The sequence below is a fragment of the Chrysochloris asiatica genome, unplaced genomic scaffold (genome assembly GCF_000296735.1).
Source record: "Chrysochloris asiatica unplaced genomic scaffold, ChrAsi1.0 scaffold00030, whole genome shotgun sequence".
NCBI lineage: Eukaryota > Metazoa > Chordata > Mammalia > Afrosoricida > Chrysochloridae > Chrysochloris > Chrysochloris asiatica.
In genome coordinates this window covers 799548-822502 of record NW_006408548.1, presented here as the reverse complement: position 1 = coordinate 822502, position 22955 = coordinate 799548, and the positions used below count along the sequence as shown (strand labels likewise).

Sequence of the window (22955 nt, the reverse complement as noted above, 5' to 3'; positions counted from 1 at the left end):
AAAGACAGAGCCCTAGATTAGCTGAAGGTCAAACGACAACAAATTCAAAAGACAGCAACCAGGCAAAGGGTCAGGAGTCCAGATGGTCAGGGTAAGAGAGCAAGGAGTAGTCGATTATCAGATGTCAGAAGCCAGGGAACGACTGTTGTTCTGCCTCAGTTTCCTCAAGGTGATACATCTTTGGGAAACCCAAAACATACACTGTGGAGAGGCCACTGATCAAAGTAAACAAAAATATTACTGACCAAAACTGCTTAAAAGTGTCCGACTGAGACAACAGGAGGAAAACCGCCTTGTTACTTTGGCAGGTTCCCATTCTTTGTTGCGATTGTTGGGTGTCAGTCATTGTGTTTATTCCAAATCACAGAAATATCATTTGATAGAACTGCCCCATACGATTTTCTTGGCTGTAATCTTTATGGAAAGAAGCTCTGGTAGTGTAGTGGTTACGAGTTGGGCTACTAACCTCAAGGTCAGCCGTTCGAAACTTCAACTGTTCCACGGGAGAAAGATGAGCTTTCTGCTCCCATAAAGATTTATACCCTCAGAAACCATCACTGTGAGTCAGAACCAACTCCATGGCACATAACCAATGAACCAACCAAGCTTTATGGAAGCAGATCCCTACGTTTTTCTCTTACAGAGTTGTTGAGTGTTGCATAATATTTGCACCTACCAGGACTCCTTTCCCATTCTTTGGTACAAATTAAACCATGGCAACCAAACCATTCTTTTGAGTCCCTGAATGTTGCTAAGGAGTTTCATTGGTTAAGAGTCCATTTATGTTATCTCCCTCACTGGTTGCTTTCAAGGCCGGAGAAGTTAAAGAATGTTCCGCCTAAGAAGCCACATCATCCTGCTGAGATCAAATCACTGTGAAGCCGCCTTCCACCTAAAGAAAACCAGGCCTTTCTGTTTGATAAATCATTGGAAACCTTATTGATCTACAGTAAACTCTCTGTATTCCTAAAATACTCTCACTAGCCATCAGAAGTGAGGGCACAGCAGGTAACCACTGTTGGGAAGAAACCAGAGATCAGGAATTCACAAAGTACTCCTGAGGATGTGAGAAGCCAGCAGATGAGAACACAAAAGAGGACAGGTGCTACCAGAGGAAATGTACCAAAAGGTCCTGAGGCCAAATTCTTTGCCAAGATAAAGCCAACTCTCCTTTTAATGCTTCCTGCCAAAATCAGGACTGCTGTTGCTGGGATCCCAACAGGAATGTGAGATTGTAAGGGCTGGGAAGAGGGAAAATTCTAGCTGAAAGTCGCCAGCACGGCAATGGGGTTGGAGGAAGTTCTTGAAGAATGAGCTCAGTTCCCCCTACTTTTGTACAAATCTGCAGAGAGGTGGGTCAGAAATGACCAACACAAGCCAAACAGCACACAGAATGGCTTCCAACATACCAATCCCCTGCCCTAAGGGACTGTCAGCACAAGTGGGAGGGCAGACTCACTGACTGTCTCACTTGGTAAAATCTGTTTATTTTTAGGCCATACTTTGCCTATTTCAAGCTCTAGATCTATAAGCCTATGATTATTTGCCTGGCAGCTTAATTTCACTATTTTTTTTAATTGTGATAAAAATATACATAACAAAACATTTGCCATTTCAACAACTTTACATGTATAATTCTGTGCCATCGTTACCAGTGTTGTTGTTGTTGTTAAGTGCCATTGAGTCGATTCCATCCCATAGTGACCCTGCATAGGGTTTCCAAGGAGAAGCTGGTGAAGTTGAACCACCAACCTTGCAGTTCAAACGACTTTGTAGTCTGACGCATTAGCCCACAGCGCCACACCAGGCCACCATTACCAATACCCTTTCCCAAATGACTCCACCACCATTAGAAGACACTCAGTACCGCCTAAGCAATGACTCCCTCTGTTTCCTTCCCTCCCCTCCTGGTAACCACTAATACGCCTTGGTCTCTATACAACAGCCTACCTCATATAAGTGGATCATAGCATATTTGTCCTTTTGTGACTGACTTATTTCACTCAGCAAATATTTTCAAGGCTCATCGCTGGTGTAGCATGTATCAGCACTTCAGTTCTCTTTATGGCTGAGTAATATGGTGTGGCACTGTAAGATAAGTGCTGGACTGCTAATCACTAGGCCAGTGGTTCAAATCCACCAGCTGCTCCTTGGAAACTCTATACAGGGTCACTATGAACAGGAACCAACTTGATGACACTTAACAGCAATAACAACGCTGTTCCATTGTATGGATACACCATATTGTATTCATTCATCTGTTGATGAGCGCAATTACTTTGTCTCCACTTTTGGACTGTTGTGAATAGTGCTGCTCCTAATGAACATGGGTCTACAGGTATCTGTTTGAAGCCCTGTTTTTAATTCTTTGGGGTTTATTCTAGGAGTGGAATATCTGGATTACAGGTATGTTTAACTTACTGAGGCATCTCCTGGCAGCTTTATTTTTATAGCCTTTCATTAGCGATTATAAAAAAGTCATGCTGTGGCATGGATCATAGAACCTTATTTCTAAGAGAATACTTATTTACAACAGAGTTCTGTATAAGGCAGGCACATTCATTTAGCTGGAGCTTCATTTAAACTGTGTTCCTGTCAAAGACATTCAAATCTCAAGCAAAGATCTGGCAATATGTGAAGATAGCCTTAAAAATGAACAGCCTCCTTGTTTGACACTGTGGTTCCGCTTATTTTACATTCTAATGAAATCAGCATGAAGATATGCAAAGATATATCTACAAGAATGCTCACCTTGGTATTATTTATAAGAGGGAAAATCGGGAATAATTTAAGCAAATGTCCAATATTAGAGAATGAGTTAAATTCATTATGGTACCAAATTACTAGTTTGTAGGGTATGATCTCATTTTTTGTTATCTATAAATATAAAATAAGGAGCCCTGGTAGTGTAGTGGCTTAGGAGCTGAGCTGCTAACCCTGAGGTCAGCAGTTCGAATCTACCAACCACTCCTCAGGAGAAAGATGAGGTTTTCTGCTCCCATAAAGATTTATACCCTCAGAAACCCTATACAGGGTTGCTGGGAGTCAGAAGCAACTCCATGGCACACAATCACCACCACCACAGATATAAAATAGATAAGTAAAGAGTGGTAGGAAACATACTGAATGCTTATAGTTGTTATATTATATAGTGGCTTACAGATTATTTTACATATTTTTTTTTACTTATTAGATTATTCTTATTACTTCTACAATTAGGGGGAAGGTGCTATAAAAAAAATGAGATTCCGATCACATCACCTCCATGTTCAGTATCCATTGTTTCAAACTGTAAGCTCCTTCCCAGCTCCATCTCCCATTCCCACTCCATTTCATCTACTCTGGGTTTCAGCCACGTGGAACTCCTCACGATTGGCTCTTTCATGACCCCCAGGCTTTTGCCCATGAATTTTCTCCTCCTGAAATGCCTTTCACCACCTGGAGATGAGGAATCTCAAAAGAGCCACTGAGGACCTGAGAAGTTTCTACTCATCCTCCAAAATCCTCCTCAAAAGTCCTTTTCTATAAGAACATCACCAGCTCTCCCAGGCAAAACTGTCACTTCCACTCTGAGTTTCCACAGTGTGTGATTCCAGCACTGTCCCAGTACTTAACATGTTATATTGGATCAATTTATTTTTACATCAGTCTTGCCTAGAAAACTACAAGTCCATCAAAGGCAATTATTGTTAAGTGCTGTCTAGTCAGTTCCAACTCATAGTGACCCTTTATAATGTTTCTGAGGCTGTAAATCGTCACAGGAGCACAAAGTATCATTTTTTCCCTGTGGAGTGACTGGTGTGCTTGAACTGTCAACCTTGTGGTTCCTACTGAGTCACCATGCTTCTATCAAAGACAGAGGCAGGGACTATAGTTTACTCATTTTTATGTCCCCATGTCTGCTATATACTAGGACATAAATTAGGAAAATGTATTAGATTCCCAAGCAAAGATCAATTTGAGGACTATGGCGCACCTGACTCGAGCCATGGTATTTTCAATAGCCTCATATGCATGTGAAAATTGAACAATGAATAAGGAAGACCATAGAAGAATTGATGCATTTGAGTTATGGTGTTGGAGAAGAATATTGAAAGTGCCAGAAGAACAAATAAATCTATGTTGGAAGAAGTGCAGCCAGAGGCTCCTGGAAGCTAGGCTGGCCAAACATTGTCTCTCATACTTTGGACATGTTATCAGGAAGGACCAGTCTCTGGAGAAGGATATCATGTTTGGTAAAGTGAAGGATCAGTTAAAAAGAGGAAGACCCCCCACCCAATAAGATAGATTGGCACAGTAGCAGTAGCAATGGGCTCAAAGGTAACAACAATTATGAGGATGGCACAGGACCAGGCAGTGTTTTGTTCTGCTGTGCACAGGGTCACTATGAGTCAGAACAAACTCAATGGTACCTAACAACAACAAAAGTGTCCCTTGCAAGGTTCACCTAGTTCCTAGAGATGAGGAACTTGTGATTTCCTCAGCCAGCCCTTGGATGACTCTGCATAAATATTATTAACACCTGTCTGCATTCTGCATCTTCCTGAGTTACCTGTCAGACCAAGTTTGGAGTTGCTTCATTATGTGTCTCTAAAGTGCAATTCCCAGTGCAATCTCCTACACCTCAGAGCACACTATCTATGTGTGACTGTATATACAGTCCATCACATGGGCCCCTAAATTCACTCATTCATTCATTCACTCAACAAATACTTCGATCACCTATTATATACCAAGTCCTAAGTGCTCGAAAAACAGAATTGAACAAGGGAAACCAAAGTCTTAGTCTTATAGAGCTTCAATTCTCATGAAGAGAACAAACAAATGAAGAAGGAAAAATAACATATAGCCATTCTATTTTTGTTGAGAATTCAAGTCGGCTGATCCCATAGAGAGCTACTAGATGATGACAAGATGAGGTGGTCAGGAGGTAACATTTAAGCTAATTGCTGAATGCCATGTGACAATCCAAGGAAAACACATTCCAGAAAAAGGGGATAGATTATGCAAAGGTGATGCAAACTTGGAAAGTTCAAGGAACTAACAGGGGCCAACATGGCTGAAACACAATGGGCAGGAGACTAGGGAGAGGTCAGGCAGAAGAGTTGGAAACACTGCGGGCTGTGTGTATGCCTTGGTAAAAAGTGTAGATTCTGCTCTTGAGCAAAGAGAAGCAACCGGGGTTTTTAAGCAAGGGCGTGATGTGATCACGTTTAAGTTGTGTAAGGATTGCTACAGCGGCTGTAGCGAGAATAGACGATGGGGACAGGAGAAGAAGGAGGCAAACCATCTAGGACAGTGGTTCTCAATGGAGGTGGATTTCACCTTTAAGAGACATTTTTCATTGTTATAACAAGGGAGTGTTACTATTGTCATAACCAGGTGGAGGCAAGGAATACTGCTAAACCTTCCACAATGTACAGGTTGGTCTTCACAATAAAAAATCATCTAGCCCAAAATGTCAATAGTACCACCTCAGAGAACCCCTGAGTTAGGAAGATGCTGCCATGTCCCCGTAAGAGGGGATGGTGATTCTTGGTTAGAGTGGCAGAGATGGAGAAAGAAGAAAATTCCCTGTAATTGATATTTTGAGACATTGAGGGTTTTCCCTCCATTAGTTGCTTGAACTTGTTGGACCCTATTCAGTCAGTGAGGACATTCTGTGTTCATTGCCTTGGGAATAATACAGAGAAAGAGTTCATTCTTGGCTTCTGACTTTCAAAAGTCTAGCCTTTGGGGAGAACAGAAAGAATGCAGGGCATAGACAATAGCTTTGAGAGAAAGAGCTAGGGTGTCACCCCTAAATCTCCCCCCTCCCACCCCACACACACACATACACACATGCGCATGTACACATATGCAGAAACAAAGGGAAGAGTTGAGTAGAGCAATGTGTGTGTGGATAGTATGGATTTATAAGGAAATCTACCACCTGTCTGTCAATTTGTCGACTGCAGTGGTTTGTGTGTTGCTATGATGCTGGCATTTCAAATATAGTAGAGTCGCCCACAGTGGACAGGTTTCAACAGAGATTCCAGACGAAGACAGACTAGGACAAAAAGCCTGGTGATCTACTCCCCAAAACCAGTCAGTGAAAACCCTATGGATCACACAGAATACTGTCTTAAATAGTGTGGGAAGAGGAGCTCCCAAGGTTGGAAGGTGCTCAAAATATGTAATCGACACAAACAATGCCAAGCATGCCAGTGAACCTAAAGATGGCACAGGACCAGGAAACATTTGATTCTGTTGTCCACGGGGTCAGCAAGAGTCAGAGCCAACTCAACAGTAACCAACAACAAGAGAGAGGAGCTAGGTCAACTTGGAGTAAAGTCCTAGGGAGGCACCGGAGGAGAAGCAAGTGCTGAGTGTATGTAGTAAGACAGGCCTGAGACACATGTGCAAAGTCCCTCATGACCCGGTACAGTATGTGAGCGGGAGGATGGCCCAGAGTCCTGCAAACCACGCAGGAGATGCTGAGGAAAGCAGACGCCTGAGGAAGCCTTGGGGCTGGGAACAAAGGACTCATTGGCATGGACCCATCACTGAAGATAGAATAGGAAGAAGGACATCTCAGTAGCTGCTGAAGTAGGCTGACGTTGAACCACAACAGATGTCCTTACTGTAGCCTTGGAGCTGCCTATATCTCTCTGGGCCTGAGACCCAAGCCTGGAGGAAAGGGAGAGAGCCTCAAATTGACTTAGATGTATTTGTTATCTCATCAGAATGGAGATAGGAAATGGAAATTGAGTTACAGCAAATAAAACATATTTCCCATACACTTTGAATGTGTGCCTGAGGTTTGTTCACTCAGATGTACAATGGGCTATGGTCTGGTCTTCTATGTGTCCATCTGCACCAATTGTGTCACCTGGCATCCCGGGGACAAAGCCCAGGTTCATTCACAACACAGGGAACATTGCCCTAAAGCTGAGTACACCTCCCTTACTGTTGCACACAGACATGCATGCATGCACACATAGTACATATTGATCAGGGGTGAGCTGTTTCCAAATTACTGTTTAAAGCAATGGTTGAGCGCTTTGTAATTGGAAATGTCAAACCTACATTTTCCAAGTGACCTCAAAACACTACAATGATAGCACTTAGCTGAACTGGATACATATTTACTTTGCCTCTTTCTTTCTTTCTTTAAGCTGCCTTCTGAGAGAAGTATAAAAATTAGAGATCTAGGCAAAAGGTTCAGGAGCTCTGGTAGCATAGTGGCTACGAGTCAGGCTGCCAACCTCAAGGTCAGCAGTTCAAAACTACCAGCGGTTCCGCGGATGAAGCGTTCTGCTCTCTTAAAGATTTACAGCCTCAGAAACCCTGTGCAGGATCACTATGAGTCGGAAGCGACTCCACAGTACTTAACAACAACAACAGGGCTAAAGGTTCACCAGCTGCTCCTTGGAAACCCTATATAGGGTTGCTATGGGTCGGTACCAACTCGACAGCACTTAACAAAATACAACAAGACAAAAGGCAAAAAAGAGAAGGAACCTGGCAATCCACAAATTGTATAGTTTGGCTGTTGTTGTTGTTAGGTGCCATTGAGTCAGTACCAACTTATAGCGACCCTATCCACAACACTGCCTGGTCCTGGGCCAACCTCACAATTGTTGCCACACTTGAACCCATTGATGCTGCCACTTTGCCAATCCATCTTGCTGGGGGTCTTCCTCTTTTTCTCTGACCCCCCCACCTTCCCAAACATGATATCCCTCTCCAGTGACTGGTCCCTCCTGACAATATGTCCGAAGTATGAGAGATGAAGTATGGCCATCCTGGCCTCCAAGGAGCACTCTGGCTGCACTTCTTCCAACACAGATCTGTTGGTTCTTTTGGCAGCCCATGGTACTTTCAATATTCTCCTCCAACACCATAACTCAAAAGCACCAATTCTTCTATGGTCTTCCTTATTCACTGTCCAGCTTTCACATGCATATGAGGTTATTGAAAATACCATGGCTTGAGTCAGGTGCACCTTAGTCCTTAAGCTGACATCTTTGCTCTTCAACACTTTATAGCTTGGCATTTCCTAAAATGTACCATAAGGAACAGAATCTGACAAGATAGGCCATGAAAAAGGTCTGTAAAATTGAGTCCATTTAGACAATGAGAGAGCACGTTACTTCCACTGCTGTTGCTGTTATGTGCTGTGGAGTAGGTTCTGACCCATAGCAACCCTGGAGAGGGTGTCCAAGGAGAAGTTAGCAGTCCAGTGCTTATCAGTTACAGCACTACAGTCGGACTCCTCACCCCCACTTGTTGTTGTTTAGTGCCGTCGGGTCAATTCCTACCCATAGCGACCCTGTATAGGGTTTCCGAGGAGAAGCTGGTGAGCTTGAACTGCCGACCTTGCAGTTCAAACAGCTTTGCAGTCTGGCACATTAACCCACAGAGCCACACCAGGACACCTCACCCACACTAGGATGGCTATAACTTTTTAAATTAAGAAAGAAAGCAAGAAGTTTTGGCAAAATGAAAATGTGGAAAAACTACAACTGTGATCCATTGCTGATGAAAATGCAAAGTGTTACAGCTGCTGTGAAAACTAGTTGGGAAGTTCTTCAGAATGTTAAACATAGAACTGCCATAAAGGATTTGGTTCCTTGTTGAGAGGTTCCTTGGTGGGAGGTTTAGAGGCATGGTTTAATGGAACATCCCAGTTAATTGGCATTGTAATGTACTTAGTGCTTCTGTTCTACCTCCCTATAGTTACATAGTGCCCAAAGACTTAAAAGTTTACAAAAGTGTCCAAAGCACAACAATCGGTCTCCACTTGTCTGCAGCAACAGAAGAAGGAGAGTCAGGAGCCAGGTGGAGGACTTGGAATATGGGATAATTGTCTCCAGAACAGTTGCTTCCTTTGCCATGAGATCAGAAGAACTGGATAGTGCCCTGCTATCATTACTAAACATTTGGATCAAAGATTCTATATCAGAACTTGGTCAAAGGTGGGGGGGGGGGTGGAATGCAGAACAGAATTCCAAATTCTCATGGAACCTTCACTTTCTGGAGTCAAGGCTAGATGAACCTCCAAAGCTATGGCCCTGAGATAATCTTTAAACCTTAAATTAAAAATATCCCCTTCCTAAAATGAAACAACAGTTTAGCTTTAAATGTCTGCCTTGAGCAACTACACTCTTTGAAGATTTATCTATATAAGATCAAATTGACAACAGCAACTCCAAAGATTAGACAGAGATCTTAACTCAGAAAAGGAGAATGAGGATGTTTGTGCAACTCAAAGAATATAATCAATGTCACAGAATTTTGTACACATAAAAACTGTTGAATTGGTGTATGTTATTCTGTGTATGTTCTCAACAATACCAAAAATACAAAATGCATTTAAAAAATCATAAAAAGAACTATCATAGACCCTACAGTCCCACGCCTAGGAATATACCCCCAAAGATTCATTAATGTGCAAAATAGTCAGCCAGTAGATTTTTAAATATTGTCATAAATATGAAAAGAAAACCAGCAGTAAGTATGGACGTCTGTGTGTGACTCTTTACCATAGTAAAACTGAACAAAAAAATTTTTGAATAAGTTTGAAGAAACTATGGCCCCTTCTTAATGACTCATAACTCACACATTAAAGGTTTCCAGAAGTCCTGTGGCAACAAACCTATTTAACTCAGTTTATCCTAAAATGCTTAAAATCTATTTGACCATAGAGGTGGTTTTTTCTGGGGTTTTTTCTGCATCCTAATTTATGACATACACTTAAAGGAACATAAAATTCAACAGAATGCAACCCAAGCCCAACCCCTGGCCAAACAAGATGTAAGCCATCAGGTACAAATCCTTTCCAACTGAAATCAAGCCTACAACACAGCTTCCTGGGTCCTATATCAGTCCAGAAGTTCTCAAGCTCAGCACCTTTAAGAAGTCAATCCCTGCCCAATTCCTGGCTATACTAGAAAGGGCTCAGTTTCCTGAATCAGACCCTTCCAATCCTTACCCATCATCCTTCTTGCCAGGGTACCACCACACAGGCTTTCCCACACACCCACCAGAATCATTTAACTCAACTCAGGTTATAGACCACCAGCTAGATGCCAGGCACTAGGACACAGCAATGAGCTTAACAGATACAGTTTCTACCCTGATGGAGACAAGAGTCTGGGGCTAATCGAAAAGCCAGAGTCTCTCTCTGAGCCTCAGCTTTCACATCTGGGTGTGGAAAGGAATAGGAGATTGGACTGGATGACACCTAAAATTTCTGGTTCTGAAAATCTGTATTTCTAGGTAGGTAGAAAGGGACTCTGGTAGCGTAGTGGTTATGAATTGGGCTGTGAACCACAAGGTCAGCAGTTCGAAACTGCCAGCTGTTCCGCGGGAGAAAGATGAAGCTTTCTGCTCCCATAAAGATTTACAGCCTCAGAAACAGTGTACAGGGTCGCTATGAGTCGGAACCGACTCCACGGCACATAACCACCGCCATCAGGTAGGTAGAGGAATAGGAGGGTCCCTGGTGTCACAGTGGTTAAAGCACTCAGCTGCTAACCCAAACGGTCAGCAGTTTGAACCCACCAGGCACTTCTCAGGAGAAACATGTGGCAGTCTGCTTCCATAAAGATTGATGGCCTTGGAGACCCTATGGGGAAGTTCTAGTCTGTTCTATAGGCTCACTGTGCATCATAACTGACTCAGTGGCCATGGATTTGGTTTGGGCTTGGAGGAGTGAACTGGCGAGAGGTAGAGCTGGTGGAGGTCCCTATCAGAGTTATGCTGAGGTACTTCCTGAGGACACCTTTCTAATGAAGACTCCCTGGGGTGGGAGTGAAGGCGTCTGACACAGCCTGTGTCACATCTAGTAGGGACTAGGAGAGGTTGGATTAGAAGGAGCATAGAAGTTTTAGGAAGGGTAGGATGCCAAAGATAAAACCCCTTCCAGCCTGTATCTCCATGAAGGAACCCTGGTTATAAAGCCATGTAGTCTTGTTTTCCTGCCTATCTGCAAGTTAGGAAGACTCCAGTTTGAACCCTTGTTGTTATTGTTGTTAAGTGCCATCAAATCAGTTCTGATCCAAAGCGACCCTGTATAAGGTTTCCAAGGAGCAACTGGTGAGCTTGAACTGCCAACCATGCAGTTCAAATGGCTTTGCAGCCTGGCGCATTAACCCATAGCACCAAACCAGGACGCCGAATCCTAGCCTTCCCAATATTCACTGTGCAATCTAATACAACTTGCTTTATTTCTCTGAACTTCAGTTTTCAATCTATAAAATGAGACTAATAGCTACCTCACAGGGTTAGTGAGATCACATAATAAGATGCTCTATAGATGCCCGATGTGGCACCGTGGACCAATGCGTTGGACTGCAAAGTCATTTGGATCTCAAGGTTGGTGGTTCAGGCTCACCAGCTGCTCCTTGGAAACCCTATACAGGGTCACTATGGGTCGGAACCAACTCAACGGCACTTAACAACAGTAGATGCCAGAGCCTTGGTATGACACTTAGGATAAGCACTGGACTGCTAACCATGAGATCAGCAGTTCAAAACCCATCATTGCTCACTCTCAGAAACACTACACAGGGTCACTATGATTTGGAACTGCCTCGGTGGCACACAAGAACAACAATTTATGCCTGAGTCAGATAAGCTAAAAAATATTAGTTACCTCCCACCACTAAATAAAGCTGTGTAGCCTGAAACATAGCTTATAATAGTCATCAAATGAATGGACAGATGAACCAATGAACAGATTGCTCGAAAGGGAAGGTAAAACTTAATATGTTAAGTGAAACTCTGGTGATGAAAACTTCAGAAATGGCCAAAATAGACCCCAGAACCACTGACTCCCCAGATTGGAAGAGACCGGGAGCACATATTCTCCAGACCACACCCCACTGTGATTGTGACAGACAACCCCTTCTCAGGAACTGTCAGCTTTCAGCACACCCAAACTCATTACTGTGGAGCTGCTTCCAGCTCCTGGCAGCCCTGTGAGGGTAGAGCTGTACTCCACAGGGTTTCACGGCTGGGATGGTTCCGGAAGCTGATCGCCAGACCTTTCTTTCCAGATACCTCTGGGTGGGTTCAAACCACCAATATTCTGGTTGATAGTGGGGCGTTTAATCATTTGTATCACCCAGGGACTCCTTTATAGCCTTCACCCAATCTCCACTTATAAACGTCTAAGGAAATCCAGGACCAGAAAAATAGCTGTTGTCCCAATGAAACTCCTACTTTCAATGGTGTCAAAGAAAATAACTGCTTAAACTCTAAATTATAAGATTAAAACGTTCCATTCTTAACTTGGAGTCCTGGTGTGGCGCTGCTTGTTAATGAGCTGTTCTGCAAAGTTGATTTGAACCACAAAGTTGGCAGTTCAAGCTCACTAGCTGCTCATTGGACACCCTATACAGGGTCACTATGAGTCGGAACCGACTCAACAGCACTTAACAACAACAACAGTCTTAACTTACCACCAGTCATTCCCTCAACCAAGCATGTACCAAGTACATTAGGGGAACAAAGATGGCCTTAAACATCTGTGTCCTCAAAATTCATGGCCAAAGTCCTAAACAAAAAATTACAATAAGAAATAATAAAGCTCAGAGTAGAGTTGTTGCAGATATGAGGAAATCAATAATTCTGCCTAGGAGAGTTAGAAGATATTGTTAAAAACTGGGGGGGGGGGGGGGGGGGGGGCATTATTTGACATGGTATTGAAGGATGATCATGAACTGGCCAGCCAAAAAAAAAGGGAGAAGACATCTTTAACAGAGTACAGTCTCAAAGGGAGAAAGGCTGGGGGTAGGAAATGGCATGGAAGATTGGGAGAGAAAGGAGCTGGTTCAGTGTGGTTCCAAGAGCACAGGCTTATTCTAGTGAAAATGACTGAAGATGAAACAGGAACATATGATGAGGCTCAATCACCAAGACCTTGGGTAGACTTCAACTTCTCACCAAAAGTTGCACACTGGTGGCCCATGTGCTAAAAATTTCCTGCCAGTATACTTGTATAGGTAGCATAGCACTTTAAATTTGTTGAACTGTGACAGTAAAGGTTTTGCGTCAACTTGGCTGGGCTAGGAGTCCCAGTGGTTTGGCAGTTAAGATGCAGTCATCCCCCACGATAAGATCTAATAGAACGAATCACCTCCATAATGCGATCTGCTGTGAGTAGTCGATCAGTTGAAGGAAGCTTCTTCCAGAGTGCGGCCTGTCTCCAGTATATGTGGATACTGTGTGTGGCTTGCTTTTTACTAGATCTGGATCCTGCATCTGGCTCATCATCTGACCTCCAGGTCTTTGGACTTGAGCCAGCAGCCTGTCATGATTGTTGTTTTTAAGTGCCATCGAGTTGGTTTTGACTCATAGCAACCCTGCATAGAGTTTCTGAGGCTGTAAATCTTTGTAGGAGCAGAAAGCCTCATCTTCCTACCTCAAAGTGGCTGGTGGGCTCAAACTGCTGAACTTATGGTTTACAGTCCAGTGCTTAACCTACAGAGCCACCAGCCAGCCATCTGACCTTGGGTTTATTCAGCTCCGCAGCCAGAACCATCTTAGGTTCATCAGTCCCTACAGCTATACGAGTCAGGAGATGCAGGAGAAGCCTCCAGCCGGACATTTGGCCCATAGATTTGCAATGTGCCCACCTGTAAAACTGTGTGAGCCATTTCCCTAATATCAACTTCTCCCTCTCTCTATAGATAGATAGATATAGATACATAAATATATAGTGTCCTGGTGTGGCGCTGTGGGTTAATGCACTGAACAGTAGTCAGTTTGAAGCACAAGGTTGGTGGTTCAAGCTCACCAGTCGATCCTCGGAAACACTATACAGGGTCGCTATGGGTCAGATCCAACTTGACGGCACTTAACAACAACTCTCTCTCTCCTTATATATATGTATGTGTGTGTGTGTTGTTATTGTTGTTGTTGTTAACTGCCATCGAGTCTGTTATGTGCTGTGGAGTCAGTTCCGACTCATAGTGGCCCTGTATAAGGTTTCTAAGGCTGTAAATCTTTACAGGAGCAGAAAGCCTCATCTTTCTCCCATGGAACAGCTGGTAGTTTCGAACTGCTGACCTTGAGGTTTGCAGTCCAATTCATAACCACTACGCTACCAGAGCTCCTTGCTGTTATTATTAAGTGCTGTCAAATCAGTTCTGACTCATAGCAACCTTGTATAGGGTTTCTGAGGCTGCAATTATTTGAAGGAGCAGAAAACATTGTCTTTCTTCCCCAGAGTAGCTTTTGGGCTTGAATCACTCACCTTGTGATTCACAATCCAAAGCTTATCCTATAGAACCACCACATTCCATATATACATATTTGTTGTTGTTAAGTGCTGTTGAGTCAGTTCCAACTCATAGTGACCCAGTATAGGGTTTCCAAGGAGTGGCTGTTGAGTTTCAACCGCTGATCTAGCAGTTCAAACTAAATTTGTGGTCCAGTGCTTATCCTACAGCTATACTGTTAGGTGCCATCGAGTGGGTACCAACTCATAGCGACCTTATGCACAACAAAATGAAACACTGTGTGATTCTGGGCCAACCTCACTACTGTTGCCACGCTTGAGTCCATTGATGCTGCCACTTGGCCTATCCATCTTGTTGGGGGTTTCCTCTTTTTCTCTGACCCTCCACCTTACCAAACATGATATCCTTCTCCAGCGACTGGTCCCTCCTGACAATATGTCTGAAGTATGAGAGGTGAAGTTTGGCCACTAGGCAAATCTGCTGCACAAGACCTTTTTAAAGTGTTGAAGAGCAAAGATATCAGCTGGAGGACTAAGGTGCTCCTGACCCAAGCCATGGTATTTTCAACAACCTCATCTGTATGTGAAAGCTAGACAGTGAATAAGGAAGACCGTAGAAGAATTGATGCTTTTGAGTTATGGTGTTGGAGGAGAATATTGAAGGTGCCATAGGCTACCAAAAGAACCAATAGATCCGTTTTGGAAGAAGTGCAGCCAGAGTGCTCCTTGGAGGCCAAGATGGTCAAACTTCATCTCTCATACAGCTATATCTATATCTATATCTATATACTTGTTAACTGCTGTCGAGTTGACTCAACGGCACTTAACAACAATATATTCCTGATGTGGCACTGTAGGAAAAGCACTGGATTACTAACCCACTAACCCCTCTTCAGAAAACCTATACTAGTTGCTATGAGTTGGAACTGACTCAACTGCACTTAACAACAACAACAACACACACACACACACACACACATATATATATATATATAGAGAGAGAGAGAGAGTCCTAGTGTGGTGCTGTAGGATAAGCACTGGACTTCCAACTGCAAGGTCAGCAGTTTAAACCCACCAGCCAATCCTTGGAAACTCTATACAGGGTCACTAAGTCAGAACCTATTCGACGGCACTTAACAACAGCATATATATATATAGGGATCCCTGGTGTGGCACTGTGGTATAAGCACTGAACTGCTAACCTCAAGTTCAGTGTATGAAACCCACCAGTTGCTCCTTGGAAATCCTGTACAGGATCCGACTTGAAGGCAATTAGCCACACATACATATATGTCACTGATTTTGCTTCTCTAGAGAGCCCAGGCTAAGACACAGCCAACATTTAAAAATTAGGAGATTTTGTCTAAAATCCAGATTCCTTTGAAACACTGAGTGATCTGGGCACTCTGGGCTCACATTCCTGCATGGCAAAACAGGTGGGTGTTGAGCTTTGGTGGCCTCCTCAGATCATCTCCCCGGTTGACCAATTCCCACCATTCCCCACTGCTTGCCCAACCCAACCTGTTGTACTCATTCGGCAACATTGTGCTTTCCTACCATAGTTCTCCAGGAGTTCTGGTGTGGTGCTGAAAGTAAAGCACTGGACCTTTGAATCACAAGGTCGGCAGTTCAAACTCACCAGCCACTCCTCAGAAACCCTATATTGGGTTGCTATGAGTCGGAACCTACTCGATGACACTTAACAACATAGTTCTCCAGTCACTTTGTGGTATAGTCTTTAAGACTAAGCTCTTTCTGGTCCTTAACTGGAAGTTTTGTGTTTGTTTTCCTTCTCTTAATTTACTCTTAGAAAGTAAGTAATGTATCATATACTTTGCATCTCTCACAACATCTAATTCAAGATTAAGTACAAAGTAAATACCTGCTGTGATGCTGTAGGATAAGTACTGGACTGCTAGCCACAGGGTTAGCAGTTCAAATCCACCAGATGCTCCTCAGAAACCCTATACAGGATCCCTATGGGTCCAAATCAACTTCACAGCCCATAACAACAACAGCAACAAATAACCAATGATTGTTGAATGAATAAATAAACGCATCTCTGAGATGTTCCTCAATACCTGCTCTTTTTCCCTGAAATCCTAGACTTCTGCTAATAAGATGGCCTAAAACAAATATAAATGTAGGAGTTCTGGTAGCGTAGTGGTTACGAATCGGGCTGCGAACCTTAAGGTCAGCAGTTTGAAACTACCGGCCGCTCCGCGGGAGAAAGATGAGGCTTTCTACTCCCATAAAGATTTACACCCTTGGAAACCCTGTACAGGGTCGCTATGGGTCGGAACCGACTCGACGGCACTTAACAACAACAACAACAACAACAAGTAAGCAATAAACCACTAATGTCTATCTCTGTATTTCTATATTAATTTCTATTCGGTTAAAATGGAAAAGTGAACTCTAAATAAATGTAGAAGAGGCTATTATGTCTGACAGCAAGATGAATTAGAGCCAGGATACTAAGAAGGCCTGAAAATAAGGTCACCAAACACTACCAGTGATCTTTGAGGGGATTGTGGATCACAGAATTGGGACCAAAAAAGCTGGAGACTGGCAAATGCTATTCTGATTTTCAAAAGGAGGAAGATGCTATAGCTTGCCAGCTGCAGAATAAAGAATGAGATGTCACTCTCAGACAATGTTTTGAATAGATTCATACAAGGGGCACTGGTGAGCACCTAGGAGTCAGCATGGGGGTCACTAAGGAGAAGTCATGTTAAATTCATTTCAGTTTCTTTGCTCTAACAAGGTCCCTAGCCTAGTAAATTAGAGAACTGTGTTGCTGTTGTTATTAAGTGCCTATGAGTAAGTTCCAACTCAGAGAGACCCTGAGTAGGGTTTCCAAGGAGCAGCTGGTGGGTTTGAACCACTGACCTTGTAGTTAGCAATCCTGTGCTTATCCTACAGTGCCACGTAGAACAGACATAATACATACAGTGTGATGCAGGAGTGGGCAGTGAAAAGAGTGAATTCAACCCTTGGGTTATATTAATAAAGGAGATGATAGCTCTTTTCTTTCTTTGACCACATCTAGAGAATTGCATTTAGAATTTAGCAGCATTAATCACAATGGATATTAAGAGGATGATCTTTTAGAGATCAATTTGGCAAAAGCCACCATTTTTAACTTTCTTTTCTAAGAATAGAAATAGAGAATAGACATAGAGACAGACGTGTGGTAGAAGGAAAGATACCCCATGAAGATCCTCTACAAACCAAGGAACCTACAAACTCCTAGAGTGACTATCGAAGAAGGGATTGGCATGGACCAAATCTGGATCTGGCCCAAATGTTTTAAACTGTAAAGTTCTCATCCAGATTTCTGGCATCTGTTGAAAAATTAAAAGATTTGACTAAGCCTACATTCCCACTTGGCAATGACTGATTGAACTCGAGTAGTGTCTGCCCATGTAGATGGGGCATGTGCTCTCTGGTCCACCAACTCCTCTCATATTGTCATCACCGTGGTGGAGGATCAACTGCCACAATCATCTCACTTGGTCAGCTTCACTCATTTACTCTATCTGTCAAGCACCCAAATGTGCTTGCAGCCTGGAATCAAGTGACCCCAAAGTTAGTGGTGGGAGAAAGCACCTTACATGAGGAAATAAGGAGAATCATTGTCCAGGCCATATCATTAGAGTCTCCAAGCACCCAGTGGGCAGTCATGGGAAAGAGACGTCTGTCTTGTTCTGATATCCCAAGGGGCAGAAACTGTAGGGTCAATAACAAGAGTAGCTGTTGTTAGCTTGTTGCTGTGTGCCATCAAGTCAATTCCAACTCACAACGACCCTATATGATAGAGTCCCACAGGTTTTCCAAGGCTGTAATTTGGCACTGTAGGATAAGCACTGGACCACAAGGTTGGTTTGACCGCAAGGCTGGCGGTTCAAACTCACCAAGCACTCCTCAGAAATTCTATATAGGGTTGCTCTGAGTCAGAACTGTCTCGATAGCACTTAATGACAACGGTCTTTACAGAAGCAGATTGTCAGTCTTTCCCCACGGAACAGCTGGTCGGGTAAAACCATAGACCTCTGGTTAGCAACTGAAAGCTTAACCACTGTGCCACTGGGGCTTCTCTTTGATTGTTGTTGTTGTTGTTAGGTGCCGTCGAGTCGGTTCCGACCTATAGCGACTCTGTAAAGGGTTTCCAAGGCTGTAAATCTTTACAGGAGCAGAAAGCCTCATCTTTCTCCCATGGAGCAGCTGGTAGTTTCGAACTGCTGACCTTACAGTTTGCAGCCGAATTTGTAACCACTACGCTATCAGAGCTCCTTCTCTTTGGTAGAGTAGTGATATATTTAACCCAACATCATGAAAAACGTTTACCACAACCAGAGCTGTCCAAAGATGGATATGTAGGCTTGGCAAGTGGTGAGTTTCCCATCAATGGCGATGTATAAGTACATGTACAAGTATGCAAATGATATATGGATATATAATTAAGGGGATTTAAGTATAAAATGGAGTCCTGGTGTGGTGTTGTAGGCTAATGCACTGGACAGCAAAATGGGTTGAACTGCAAGTTCCATGGTTCAAGCTCACCAACCACTCCTTGGAAACCCTACATAGAGTCGCTATGGGTCAAAACCGACTCAATAGCACTTAACAACAAGTATACAATGGGACAAGAAAAAGGTATAAGTCCAGAAATGTTTATAATATTTTTTTTAAAGGCTGTTTTAAAGCATTCCTCTTTGTTAGGTCAGTGAATTCTGCAAACAAAAATAAAGCGGAATAAGTCAACAAAGCGCTCAGGATCATTTTTAAAACCAAAAGTTCTCTTGACAAAATCAACAGAGTACAAAATCTGTCTAACCAGGTGAATGGAGCCTTTGCACCAAATTGGCCAAATGACACCCAGGGAAAGAGGTAATTGATACCACGCATTATTTTCGGGGATTGGTCAATCTCTCTTCTAAGCCCAATAACAAAGGCAATGGGATGAAAGTAAGAGGGTAAACAATGAAGCTCAATCAAGATGCAGCCCGTCCCCACCCCAAAACTGCCATCTGCTACTGACATTAATCCTTCAAGGGGCAGCTTCAGGCAAACAATGTATCTGGGAGCACTAGGCCTGGAAGGAAACCATGAAAGGACTTTTCATAGTCCCAGTCTTGTGACCTTGAGCAAGTCATTTAACATCACGGGGCCTCAGTTTCCTCATCTCCATTACGGAGCTCCTAACCACCTTTTTGTACATCTTGTGGATCAACAGAAGAATGTCTGGGAATGAGTCACCAATGATATAAAGACCTGTACACACATCAATAATTATGAGGATTGACGCAAACAGGATAGTGAAAGGAAAGACTCCAGAGGGCACAGTAGTATCCTGGCCTATACCATGTGGGTGTCAACTCTCAAGGAATAAAATTCAACTTCTTCAACCAGAATGCAGAGGAAATTAGAGTCTGGAAGAGACAAGATCATCTAGACAAATTTCCTGATGAAGTTTAGACTTTGCACTGGCTAATGAGTGATAACAATAAAAGTGAAAAAGTGATAGACTCAGTCATGAGTGTTTAACTGCAGCGACAGCATCCTTCACAAAACACATTTCCTACTATGACAAAGCTTATCAAGCCCAAGCTGTCCAAAACTCAATGTCCCCTCCTCTATTAAGGCATATTTTTCATGAGAACCTCAGCTTAAAAAACAAATCAGCTAAATCAGTCTTATAAGACATGAATTCCCAAAAAAAGTACATATTTATTCAAGGACTGACACTGTGTTTTTTATTGAGCAAAGAGCAAATTGGATGAATTCAAATTTCTGATGAATAAAGAGCTTGCATGTAAATGTTCAGCAAGGTTGAAATACCAAAACACTATTTTCTACACTGAATTGAAAACTACAAAGGAGGCAATAGGGATGAGAAGGATTTTCCTGCTCATTTCACACAGGGGTCTACCCAGAGGTGATTCGCATGTGGTTTCGGTCAGAACTAAAAGCCTGAAAAGATTGTTAATGAGACTGGAGAAAAAACAAAGCCTTCCCCTGGTAACTCTCCCCTCCCAAAGTTTCCCAGGCATCTGAAGCGTGTGTAGCAGTTGTGGGCACCCAGCCTCCTGCCGCGCCTGAGAGGGAGGCCACCCGGCATCCTGGGCCAGGGAGTCTTCAGCTGTAGTGGCACCCAGCCGCAGGTGCGGCAACCTCAGGTCATTTGAGCCCCAAATAACCAGCTTGCTTAATAGTCTGTACGTGACCTCAAAGATGGGCCTGAACCTCCCACTGAAGATGTATTTATCTTGAGTCTTTCTCTGAGAGACTGCAGCATACCGTGTGTCACAGCAAGGAGAGACTATGACCAGAAAGAAAATGGATGGAAGTGACACGGGCCCGGGCTTCCCTGGAGAAAAGGCCAGCATGATGGACAATGCATGGACATTTTTGCTACCAAAGCTGAGCCCATTACTGCTGGTGGTGGGAATGGGAGAGGCCCCCTCTGGCCTGGATGAGGCTTCTGCCTCTATGACTGTGCCTGTTTCCTATGCTGCCTTGCTATGTAGCTGTAGGGAGTTGGCCTCTGTAAGAAGTGTGTACCCAGTGACACCAAAACCAGAACCAGCAGCCTCCTGGCAGGCTTTCCCACGGACTGCTGAAGCCAGGCGGCACCTCCAGGCCTGAACCGCACGTCAAGCAGTTTGCCTTGAATGAAGGCTGCTGATACTAAACGTTACTGCTCGGCCAGGCTCAGTGCTGCACACCACAAGATAATACATCTCTGAACCAATGCCTTCATTCTGCCTAGATCAATATGCCCCTTAACAGTACATCCATAGCAACCCAGGCCAGCTGAGCCACCGACAAAGAGGTAAAGCCCAGCGATGCTGCCTGTGCACATGCATGTGAATTCCAGCCCAGGGAAAGGCGAGGCAGAGGCAAGACAACAACAAAAACCAACAAGGGGGGTAAAAGACCTGTGAAAAATATGCATTAACATCAATGGAGTTTGACCATTTGAAGAGGAGGGCAGCGACCGTCAAAATGGCCTTAGTAACATGTCACCGCCACAATGATGGAGTATCAACGACACTCCTAAAGTCGGGTGCAGGATCCTCCTCACACACCTGCAATGCAGTGATTGCTGCCCGTTCCATAACCCATACTCCCAGACCCAGCGCTATCTGCCGCTGAAACCATTCCGGACTTGTACAGCTGCTGCCACTGTTCCTCCTCACAATAAGATTATTGATGCATAACAACATTTCATGATCGCAAGGAGGAAAAAGGAAGGGGGAAAAAAGCCAGAGTAAGCGCAAAGGGAGAGAGAAGAGGAGGGAAAACTCCCCAGCCATATCTCACCTTTTATTTGGGCTTCATATTCGGCAATGATCTCTTTGTCTTTCTTGAACTTAGTTTGAGATGACATCTTCCGTGGCCAAAGAGACTGGCAAGCTGTTTGATTTATTTCACCTTTTCTTCCCCAGTCCTCTCTCAAGCCCTGGTAATCACACGGCTCTGGTCGATTTCACAGGTTTAAAGGGCTAATCTCTTTGACTTGACTGCAGAGTGGAGGAAAAAGAAAATCTTTCTCCTTCTGGGAGGAAAATTCTCTTTCACTCGAAAAATGGCTTGCTTTGGTCAGCTCCTCTTGCAAACAGAGAACCACCGTTTTAACACAGCAACCTGCCCTGGATTTTCAAGATTTTTCTTCCAGAAAAATAACCACCCAGAGCACTCACACACTTGCACACAACCACACTCACGCATGCACTCTCACACTCATCCAGAGAGTATACATACGGTCACAGTGTACACACACACACACCCTCACTCACACACGCATACACACTTGCTCACTCACTCACACACACATCCCCGAGAAGCTCCTCCTTGGTCGTGCAGGCAGCCCCCGGCTGGCTTTCGAAGGTTCTGCTAAGGAGATGGTCGGGTTGCCAAAGTGCCGGTCATCTCGCATCCTCCCTCCCTTTGGCGCCTCTGGTCTGATGTACAGTGAGGATCAAAGCCAGGAGCACGAGATGGAAGTTTCCCTGCTGCAACGCTTGAGCTCTGGTGAAGCCAGGCTGGACTGTTCGCCCTGCAGGGCTGGCTGAGCGCTTCCCCACCGCCCTTGTCACCAGGCTCCGCCTCCTGGATTTTATAACAACTGACACATTGTAGCCTACAGGAGAGCAGAACTCACTGCAAGCAAAAAGGGAAGAAACACTCACAAAAGGGAAGGCAGCAGGAAAAAGAATCAGGTTAGAAAGGCTTGCGAAGCCCCTGCAAACTCCAACCACTAGCAGCTCTTGTGGAGAATTTTCTTCCAAAGGTTTACCATGCCATTTCATTCTATTTCTAGCAACAGCTAGATGACGGTCTGTCACTCTGCCTGGGGAGTCTAACAGAGGGCCTGGCTCACTAGTATTTGCTGAGCAATTCCTAAGTGACAGGGACTCGGCCAGACATCCAGACACACATGAGCTGGGTGCTGCCTTTGGACCTTTGAGCAAGTGAAAAACGCACTGAGCCTCAATTTAACCACCAGTAAAATGGACTTTCTTTGGAGGCGCTTTCATCCATTCTTCCCACAAATATCTATTCAAAATTTACTATACCTGTATATCAAACACTGTCGTGGACAGGGCCAGCAGTGACCAAAATAGGCCAAAAATGTCCTCCTAGATCTTACATTTGAAACAAGGCAAGGTCTCCACATCACAAACCTCACAGAGTCACCAGCATTCCTGCTAATATT

The 22955-nt window shown here is 43.9% G+C and overlaps 1 protein-coding gene across 2 annotated transcripts in view; it reads right to left on the bottom strand.

Annotated features, from left to right (window-relative positions):
- Positions 1 to 22326, bottom strand: part of SRGAP3 (SLIT-ROBO Rho GTPase activating protein 3) — a 413130-nt gene extending 390804 nt beyond the window's left edge. For both annotated transcript variants that reach the window (XM_006851564.1, XM_006851573.1), the window contains exon 1: positions 21560 to 22326. In XM_006851564.1, coding sequence (XP_006851628.1) covers positions 21560 to 21626 — 67 coding nt within the window. In that variant the 5' untranslated portion in view covers positions 21627 to 22326. The remainder of the gene's footprint in view (positions 1 to 21559) is intronic.
- Between the last annotated feature and the right edge of the window lie 629 nt (positions 22327 to 22955).